We start from the raw sequence: 11,062 nt of genomic DNA, 5'->3' as shown, positions 1-11,062 counted from the left end.
GTGAAAAAGTTGGCTTAAAGCTCAACGTTCAGAAAACTAAGATCATGGCATCTGGTCCCATCACTTCATGGGAAATAGATGGGGAAACAGTGGAAACAGTATCAGACTTTATTTTTTTGGGCTCCAAAATCACTGCTGATGGTGATTGCAGCCATGAAATTAAAAGACGCTTACTCCTTGGAAAGAAGGTTATGGCCAACCTAGATAGCATATTAAAAAGCAGAGACATTACTTTGCCAACAAAAGTACATCTAGTCAAGGCTATGGTTTTTTCAGTGGTCAGGTATGGATGTGAGAGTTGGACGGTGAAGAAAGCTGAGCGCCGAAGAATTGATGCTTTTGATCTGTGGTGTTGGAGAAGACTCTTGAGAGTCCCTTGGACTGCAAGGAGATCCAATCAATCCATCCTAAAAGAGATCAATCCTGGATGTTCATTGGAAGGGCTAATGTTGAAGCTGAAACTCCAATACTTCGGCCACCTCATGCGAAGGGTTGACTCATTGGAAAAGACCCTAATGCTGGGAAGGATTGGGGGTGGGAGGAGAAGGGGACAACAGAGGATGAGATGGTTGGATGGCATCACCGACTCGATGGACATGGGTTTGGGTGGACTCCGGGAGTTGGTGATGGACAGGGAGGCCTGGCGTGCTGCGATTCATGGGGTCGCAAAGAGTCGGACACGACTGAGTGACTGAACTGAACTGAACTGTATTGAATTTAGCTGTTAGTCCACCAAGAAGTGAAAGCTAAAGTCACTCAGTCATGACTGACTCTTTGTGACTCAATGGACTACACAGTCTATGGAATTCTCCAGGCCAGAATACTGGAGTAGGTTGCCTTTCCCTTCTCCAGGGTACCTTCCCAACCCAGAAATCGAATGCAGGTTTCCCGCAATGCAGGCAAATTCTGTACCAGCTGAGCCAAAGGGAAGCTCAAGAATACTGGGGTGGGTAGCCTATCCCTTTTCCAGCGGATCTTCTCGACCCAGGGATCGAACGGGGGTGTCCTGCATTGCAGGCGGATTCTTTACCAACAGCTATTAGGGAAGCCCTAGACCACCAAGGCTAGAAGCAAAGTTCCCTGATTCTTACCCCATTTGAAAGCAAAAATATTTCAAGGAAGCAAGACTGAAAAACAGGTACAAAGTTTATTACTAAGAGACACAGCACAATAAATGGAAGGATACCCAGAGAAACAGTTTATTTATTTAAATCAGCACAGAAATACACCCCCAGAGAGGAGTGCTGGTGTCCTGAATGAGGAGCACAGTAAAAAGGTGATTTAAATCATATACATAGCACAGTCCTTCTGGGTCTTGGCCAGTTAACTTTTTTCTTTTATCACACCTGATTGGCCCTAGGATCCTCATCAAGATGCATACACAAATTTTTGCTAAGATGGATCCCATCACAGACCTGTGGGTGCGTGTCCACACTTATTTTGGGGTGGGACACCCTCCCTTCTTGACTCCCAAGGAGTCTCCCTGCACATGTGCAGACACAGAAGTCTTCCTTGACCCCAGGAGTGGGCACTTTATCTCTTTACTTCAGCAGAAATCAGCTTCTGCCTCTAGCTTTGTCCTTGGAGTATCTGGGTGAGAACAAAACTTGAATTTTACTCCACTTGACCAACACCAGCTGTCCAGTCCAGGGGTGGGGCTCGTCTATCTCTTACTTCAAGACCACAAAAAAGAAAAAGTCTAAAAATATGGAAAAGTTTCAGGACAAATCTTATACTGCTTAATATAAGACATAGTAAACTCTTACTGTATCTGTATATATTCCTTTTTGTGAACTGTTGATTTATTCCTTTTGCTTATTTTTTCTTGGATATTCAATCTGTATGGTGTTTCACATCATACACATATCACTGTTTATGTTATTGGAATAAAGGTACTTTTTCCTCTCCATCAAGGAGATCTTACAGGTGCTGGAATTTTGCCAAACCAAAGAAGTTATTCTTCTTCATCACACTGTCTTAGAGAACATTTGAGCTTACTAGATCATTTTCCTGCAATATCCATTTCATTTCTTTTAGTCTCTTTTGTACATATATATATATATATATATATATGACTGTCTCTTGTACTTAAAAAAAATAGATTTATTTATTTATGACTGCCCTGCATCCTCATTGCTGCATGCGCGCTTTTTCTAGTTGTGGCACTGCTACTCTTTGTTGCGGTGCACTGGCTCCTCATTGCGGTGGCTTCTCCTGTTGCTGAGCATGGGTTCTAGGCACACAGGCTTCAGTAGTTGTGATGAATGGGCTTAGTTGCCAAGTGGCATATGGGATCTTCCGGGAGCAGTGATCAAACCTGTGTCCCTTACGTTGGCAGACAGATTCTTAACCACTGGACCATCAGGGAAGCCCTCTCTCTTACTTTTTAATTTCTTTTTTAAAATACATGGCAGAAAGACTCATACATAAAAGGAACCCCTAGTTTATTGGGCCACGGAAAGTTTAGGAACTGGAATTTCTGGGTACCATTTATACATTCTTTAGAAGAAAGATAATCTGATTTGACCAGCCTCAGTTGTAATGACACAGGCAGGTAGTTCTAGGTGAGAATGCATGGTAGTAACACAGCCCAGGAGGACTTGTTATGTGTCTGTGCCTTGTGGCTTGAGAGCAGTTCCTAAAGCAGAGGCACCTGGGCTCATATATTAAGGTGACATAACACAGAGGTCAGAATTCAGTCAACAGATGGCATTAAGAAATTTGTTTGAATTCACAAGAAACCTTGGTAACAAATTAATAAAATGCAAGAAAGAATATACAAAGAGGGATTTTCTGTGGACTGAAGTGACATCTGTAGCAGGGAGGCCACCTTGTTCCTCAGCATCCCTGACACCATCTCTAATCACTCACCCTCCTGCTTATCCCTCTGCCCCACTGGCTTCCTTGTTTGCATTTGAACATGTGGAACAAATATCTTCCTCAGGTCCATGGTAGTGGCCATTCCCTCTGACAGGCACATGTTCCTCCTGATGTAATACTACATCATTCTCTTTCTTTCTTGAGGTACCTGCTAAATTATCACCTGTTTGCCAGCCTTACTTGAACACTCAGCACAAAATAACATCTCCTACCAATATTTTTTTTATATGTGGATTTGTTTCTTTCATAGCATTTGTCACCATCTGACATACTTATTTGCATATCATTTTCACCATCATTGGATGGTGGGGTACTTATTTTTAAGCACCCTATTCTTACTGCCTATGTGTTCTTGGAACGTGGTTGGCACTTGAAATATGTTCCTCAAATACATGCAAGAATTTCTTCTTAACAATTGCAGCATATATGATCTTTTTGAGAATATGCTGAGAATGGGGCAAAATTTCCATGCAGAGATGAAATGAGTGGGGCATACTCTCAAGAAGAACCTATCTATAACCAATTAAAATCAATTTATTGACTGCAAAATAGAAATGGTGCAGGTTCAGTAATATGGGTAATGCCCATTGGTGTGAAAATTATTCATGTTCTGTTCTGACACCTTTCTTAATAACTCAGTGATATATTTTGCATCAATGCTGCTGGCTGGTGATCCCCTTGTTAAGTTAGTATCCTCCATACATGGAATTTCTTCACCTCAGTGAAAGAATAAAGCATTTTTCACCTGTGCATCTCAGCTCTCAGTTGTCTCTTTATTTTACTGTAGGGGCTTAGGAAATATACCTTAGTTCTGTGGCTACCCACAGCTCAAAGTTAAGTGCAAAAGCCTCAGTGATGTACACCGGTGTCACACCCATGATGAGCCCATTTCTCTAGAGTTTGAGGAATAAAAACGTAAATGAAGTTCAGAAGAGCCCTTGTATGATGACAAGAATAAAATGGGCAGATATCCTGGGTGTGATGACATACTCTTGACTGCACAGTTCAAAGCCTTGGAACTAAAAATTGTGGTTCTTTGATCATTGTAGAATCAGCTTTGCTCTGTCCATTTACTTCCTGGGATTTTCATTTTTTTAAATTAAAATTCTTTATGCAGTGTCAGTAACTCATTTTATTAAGCTTTCTCCTCAGTCTAATACAAAGGGAGGTTTTTTTTCATATGTATATTTTCTAATTTACAAACTTTGCCTATCTTTGCATAGAAATATATGGAAATTTTCAATTCTTTATATGGTGAGACAACAATTTCTCAATAATAATTTCTGTTCTGATATTTTTCTTAATAACATGGTGATGTATTTTGCATCCCAAGTAATTTTTTTCTTGTTTTCCTTTAAGAGTAGTTGTCATTATATTACTCATTTTAAAAAATACAATTAAAAACCAAAGTAATTTGTACAATTTTATACTAGAGGAAAATCTGGAACCATGATTTTTTTCACCTTTGTGTAAATCATTCCTCTGTATGTCATACCTTAACTGCTTGTTCTGATAAAGTGAAAGTGTTAGTCTCTCAGTCGTGTCCAACTTTTGTGACCCCACAAACTATAACCTGCCAGGCTCCTCTGTCCATGGAATTCTCCAGGCAAGAGAACTAGAGTGGGTAGCCATTTGTAGACTTAAATAATAGTGTGTGTATATGTGGGCATTGGGTTTTATTCTCCTCAAAAGGATCCTATTCTCTTATTCAGCTCCGGGCCCACAGTGCCTGCTCTAGTGACTGGTGAAATGCTCACCAAATACATGACAGCACATGGAGTCTACACTGAAACACAAATTTGAGTAAATAAAATTTATTTATTTAATGTTACTTATTATACTTTATATGGCTTTTGAGTTAGGGAAAAACACGAATGCAAAGGAAAATTTTAAATTTACTTTGTATTGCTAAGTGAAATATTTATCATGCTATATATCTACACGTTGAAGTATGGAAGATCGATGTCCCTGTGAAAGGATGTTTTTCACTGGGGTGATGGTTTGATGTGCTTAAGTTGTTTTTTTTTGAATTTTCTTCCTGATTTCATCTTGAAATATTCCAATGATGCCTGTAAATGCTACTCTTTCCATTACTCTAAACAAAATTAAAAATTTTATGATCGTTAAATGTTCAGTGATTAACAATATAAATTTCATTCATTATTACATGTAAAATACATATTATATAGTATATACATCATACACAATATATACTGAATAATATATTATATATACATATATATATACCGTAATATATAATATGTAGTATTATTTATATTTGTGTGTGTGTGTGTGTGGTGTGTGTGTGTGTGTGTGGTATGTGTGCGTGCTCAGTTGTTTCTGATTCTTTGCAATCCCATGGACTACAGCCTGCCAGGTTCCTATGTCCATGGGATTTTCCAGGCAAGAATACTGGAGTGGGTTGCCATTTCCTTCTCCAGATGATCTCCCAACCCAGGGATTAAACCCTCACCTCCTGCATTGCAGATGAATTCTTTACCACTGAGCCACAAGGAAAGCAGAGGCCCTGTGAGTCCCACCCATATCACCTTGATCCTTTACATTTCTGAGGTTTTCAGCACACTGCCAACAGTTACATGCTAAATCTCTTTACCTGGTGGCTTTATCTGACCAACAAAATCTCTCTGCCTACTTGCATGGTTATCTGACAGTGACAGTGGTATAATAATTGCACCCTCAGGAGAGGAATTCTACATTTTCATTTATTTTCTTGGGTTCCAAAATCACTGTGGAAATTAAAAGATGACTGTAACCATGAAATTAAAAGATGCTTCCTCCTTGGAAGAAAAGCTATGACAAACCTAGACAGTGTATTAAAAAGCAGAGACATCACTTTGCTGACAAAGTTCCTATAGTCAAAGCTATGGGTTTTCAAGTAGTCATGTACAGATGTGAGAATTGAACCAGAAAGAAGGCTGAGCACTGAAGAATTGATGCTTTAGAACTGTGGTGTTGGAGAAGACTCTTGAGAGTCCCTTGGACAGCAAGATCAAACCAGTCAATCTTAAAGGAAATCAACCTGAATATTCATTGGAAGGACTGATGCTGAAGTTGAAGCTTCAACATTTTGCCACCTTATGTGAAGAGCCAACTCATTAGAAAAGACCCTAATGCTGGGAAAGACTGAATGCAGGAGGTGAAGGGGATGACAGAGGATGAGATGGTTGGATGGTATCACTGACTCAATGGACATGAGTTTGAACAAACTGGGAGATAGTGAAGGACAGGGAAGCCTGGAGTGCTGCAATCCATGGGGTCACAAAGAGTCAGACATAGCAACTGAGCAACAACAAAAATATGAACTAGATTCTCCTGACATCTAACCTGGTCTCCTGGGAACAGAGTATCATAAAAATAATTTCCTGTCTAACTAGACCAGTGTACCACAGGGAAGTGTTATGCTCAGTGGTGGGAGTAACAGTGGAGACAGTGCCTAATGAGCAGGCATGGGGAGCAGTAAATATCCTCTCTGCTGCAGTCCCTCAGTCTATACAACCTAGAGCTGCACAGGACATGGTTGTTGGATTTAAAGTCCTGCATCTGAATAAGGACCAGTGCTTCCCTCTTTCCTTCTGACCTGCCTGGGAACAGAGCTCCAGTCTTCATCATTCACCATCCAGGGAGGAATTTGAATATCCACACAGGGACTTTCTTCTCATAGTCCCCATCTAGGTGAGTGTGAGAGTTCTATAGGTACTTCAAGAAAGGTTCAGAGAGAATGGAAGTAGAAAACTTTTACCTGAGGTCACCTGAGTGCCTAATCAACTTATACCAGAGCAGAGATATTAGTCATGCTGTTTTGCTAGGTTGACTAATTATAATTTGTTTATTTCTTATATTCAAAGGAGAAGTGTCTGATAGACTCAGCAACACAAGAGTCTTTGCTGATAATTAAGTGATGGGAATGGAAGTCCGATTCGGAGACAGGAATGAAGGAGGAATTGGGAGCTCAAACTGGTTCTGGTAAAGTAGAGCAGATTAGAAGAGGTTTACAGTTACAGAGAAAGAGAAACCTAGGTTTGGAGGCATGGGCGGTGAAACATACACCTTTTTTCAGCATTCTAAGATGGGATATATTTGGCATCTTCCCTTTTTTCCCCACATCTATTGAATTAGGTGTTGCCTTGGAACAGAGTTCTTGAGATATACATTTCACAGTATCTTCTCTCACATTGAGTGTTTACATGAAAAAGCTGTATTTGATATACAAAATGGTATACAAAAAGCTTTAGTTTGCAACTCTTCATTACCAAGTAGTGGGAAGGCAATAGAGACATTTGTGAGGCAGAAGAAAATAATCAGCCAAACTCATCACAAGTTATAATCGTTCACCTAGTGACATGAAACAAGCATGTTAAGTTTTGTATATATATTGAGTAAATTTGTCTACCAACTTAGAAGAATGGATACCTCTTCCTCCACTTTTTGGGTAAAGATATTAACCATTAGAATGGGCCTGTAGTCTCACTAAGTACAAACAGCTGATACGTGGTAGTTCTGAGATTCAAACAGGGGTTTTCTGACTCAAAATTTTTTCATTTAAAATCATTTAGAATCTCTATACTACCTATGTTTTAAATCCTCATCTATTGTTGAACATTGTATATTTTCTGTTGTAAATTGTGGGCTAATTCCCTTTGCTCCTTTTTCTAGCAGAGTTCAGTTAGTAAAATGCTTTATCATCACAAAGATAATGATTCATATTTCCTTTGATAAATTATTTTGGGGTACTTTATTAAGTATTCTGGGCACCAAGGGAGTATAACTGGGTTTGGAATGCTGCTGGAAGCAAGGAGTCTCTCTTTTTCACTCTCTCAGAGACTGCCTGAGCTTATTAGATCTTGTTTTGTAGATAAAGGGGTTCAGCATGAGGGTTACCATAGTGTAGATCACTGAGGCTGTCAGACTTGTCCAAGAAGATGAAATGCCTGCAGAACTAAAATACACATACCCCAAGGACAGTGCCCTAGAGCAAGGCAACCACCAAGGGGTGGGATCTATAGGCAGATTTTATTTTCCTCCACATGTTCTATTCTTTCTTCTCTCTCGATTTTTTTTTTTTTTTAACTTCTTGTCCAGGGATCAAACCTGGATCTCCTGCAGATCTTTACCATTTGAGCTCCCAGGGCAGCCCAGCATAAATTTTCTTTTAAGAGAAGGCAAAAAAAAAAAAAAAAAAAAAAGACCTCATATTAAATGGAACTCCACGTCCTCAAGAGGCTTGTCAACTTGAATTTAGGTGCTATTTCTACATTCTTTAAGGTAAAGATAATTTGCTATTAATAGCTAGCACAATGTCTTAATTATTGCGACTGGAAGTAGGAAAAGCCAAGAAGTAACAAACCCAGCAGACCATAATGTGCTGTATTTGTGTGTGTGTGTCTGTGTGTGTGTGGTTGTAATGAGCATTTCTCTGGGCAGTGATACTTGAGTTTATATACTCCAAAATGGAACCCCTTGAAAGACAAATCCTGCATTGTTAACAGCAGAAGGGCATAAGGATATGCCCTACTCAAAGGAATGAATCAAAACAAAAAAAATGTAAGAGGAACAACATGTGAATTAAGGTCTCAGCTGTAACAGGGAGGTCACCTTGTTCCTCAGCAGCCTCTGACATCATCTCTCATAACTCTCCCTCTTGCTTATTCCCCTAGACACTTTGGCTTCCTTTTAAGTCTAGAATTTGAAACAAGTGACATACTTAGGATCTTTGCACTGACTCTTTCTCCAACAGGGCACACTCTTTCACGAGGTAACTTTGTGTCTCTGCTTTGTCTTTCTTCAGGCTTCTGTTCAAATTTCTCCTAGTTTGCAGATCTTTTTCAACTCCCATTAAAATGTAACACCTCCATTCACTCTATTTATACTTGTTTTTTTTCCCTAAAACCTGTCACCAGGTATGTTTTTTGTTTGTTAATTTATATTCTTTCTTTGTTATTTATCATTGGGAGTTTCCTTTTCAGCATCCTAAAATTTTAGCCTAGAAGACAGTCAATTGTTGTTAAGTAGTTAATTTATGTCTGACTCTTTTGCAATCTCAACGATTATAGCCTGCCAGGCTCCTCTATTCATGGGATTTCCCAGATAAAAATACTGAAGTGGGTTGCCATTTCCTTTTCCAGGGGATCTTCCTGACCCAGGTGTCGAACTCTCATCTACTTCATTGGCAGGTGGATTCTTTAGCACTGAGCCACTTGAGAAGGCCAAGACACAGTATTCAACATAAATTCCTCAAATGCATGAAAAGATTTTGCATTTAAACGGTGTAATAAGATGACCTTTTGGTGGAGAACCTGACTATGGGAATTTCTATTCACTGATGTCACAGCTTCCCTGGTGGCTCAGACCATAGTCTGCCTGCAATGCAGGAGACCTGGGTTCAATCCATGGGTGAGGAAGATCCCCTGGAGAAAGGAATAGCAACCCACTCCAGTATTCTTGCCTGGAGAATCCCATGGATGGAGGAGACTGGTGGGCTGCAGTCCATGGGGTCACAAAGAGTCAGACACGACTGAGCGACTGAACTGAAATGATGACACTTATGATATCACAAAAGGCCAGTTAAAATGACTGAATATAATCTACAGCATTTCAATATGTTAAGGTCTATATGTGTAAAAATTAGTCATTTTTCTTTCTGTCCTAGTAGTGATCACTACCACATGGTACCAGGCAACAATACACAAATTTCAGAATTTATTCTTCTGGGATTTTCAAAGGAACCAGAATTGCAGCCCCTCATATTTGGGCTTTTCCTCTGCACGTACCTGATCACTGTGTTTGGAAACCTGCTCATCATCCTGGCCGTCAGCTCAGAACCCCACCTCCACACCCCGATGTACTTCTTCCTCTCCAACCTGTCCTTTGTAGACATCTGTTTCATCTCCACCACCATCCCAAAGATGCTGCTGAATATAATAACTCAAACCAAAGTCATTACCTATGAAGACTGCCTTACCCAGATGTATTTTTTCCTACTCTTTGTACAGCTGGACAACTTCCTTCTGACTGTGATGTCCTATGACCGCTTCATAGCCATCTGCCACCCGCTGCACTACAAGGTCATCATGAACCCTGTTCTCTGTGGACTGCTGGTCCTGATAGCATGGCTAATAGGTGCCTTGAATTCCTTGTTACAAAGCTTACTGGCATTACGACTGTCTTTCTGTACCATCTTGGAAATCCCCCACTTTTTCTGTGAATTCAAAGAGGTGCTCCAACTTGCCTGTTCTAATACCTTTCTTAATAATGTGATGATGTACTTTGCAGTTGGGCTGTTTGGTGGTGGTCCATTCACTGGGATATGTTACTCTTACTCTAAGATAGTTTTCTCCATACATGGAATCTCATCAGCTCAGGGAAGGTATAAAGCATTTTCCACCTGTGCATCTCACCTCTCAGTCGTCTCCTTATTTTATTGTACAGGCTTAGGAGTGTACCTTAGCTCTGCTGTTACCCATGGCTCACACTCAAGTGCAACAGCCTCTGTGATGTACACAGTGGTCACACCCATGCTGAATCCCTTCATCTACAGTCTGAGAAATAAAGACATCAAGAAATCTCTAAGAAGATTCTTTGGGATGGCAGCTATAAAAGGGCCAATTGTCCTGGGGCTGAAGAAGTGTCAGTTATTGCAGCACTCAAAGCATTAGAAGCAGAAATTGTGATTCTTGATCAGATTGCAGAAAGAGCTCTTATTCCTTATATTTATTTCCTGGTCTTTCTATTTCTTTGATTTCAACTTCTCCATATAATTTAAGTAAGTCACTTGATTAAGCTTTCTATTCTGTCTAGTGTATGGATATCTTTCCTTACTTCTCTAAGTTTCTTAATTTTTTCTGAAATTGGATGAGAAATATTTGAAAATTTCCATTTATTTCATGGGAAAATTTTTGTTCCTCATTTTTTCCCCTTAAATGAGAGCTATCTTCCCAAGTATTTTTTTTTTTAATTTTCCGTAAAGAATTGTCTTGAGTTGTATTACTCACATAGAAAGACCACACTTAGCAGCTACAGTAACCTATATAATTCCATTGCAGAGTGAAATCAAAAATCAGTTTGTTATTTTGAGTCTCTCATTTTTTGTCTACATCATAACTTTATTTCCATGATATCTTGATAATATCAACTTTATTCACACTACTGAGTTTTATAACTGTTC

At 39.5% G+C, this 11,062-nt stretch overlaps 1 protein-coding gene across 1 annotated transcript; it reads left to right on the top strand.

Annotated features, from left to right (window-relative positions):
• Positions 1 to 9,560: 9,560 nt before the first annotated feature.
• On the top strand, positions 9,561 to 10,553 carry LOC145510827 (olfactory receptor 7A17-like). The gene has a single exon (XM_081503016.1). It carries the CDS (start codon positions 9,564 to 9,566, stop codon positions 10,551 to 10,553), a length of 990 nt encoding a protein of 329 aa, XP_081359142.1. The 5' UTR covers positions 9,561 to 9,563.
• Positions 10,554 to 11,062: the final 509 nt, after the last annotated feature.

This window comes from Giraffa tippelskirchi, chromosome 6 (assembly GCF_054371585.1).
Source record: "Giraffa tippelskirchi isolate mGirTip1 chromosome 6, T2T-mGirTip1v1.2.pri, whole genome shotgun sequence".
Taxonomy (NCBI): domain Eukaryota; kingdom Metazoa; phylum Chordata; class Mammalia; order Artiodactyla; family Giraffidae; genus Giraffa; species Giraffa tippelskirchi.
The sequence above is the reverse complement of the archived record's forward strand: the minus strand, read 5'-3'. Positions and strand labels throughout refer to the sequence as shown.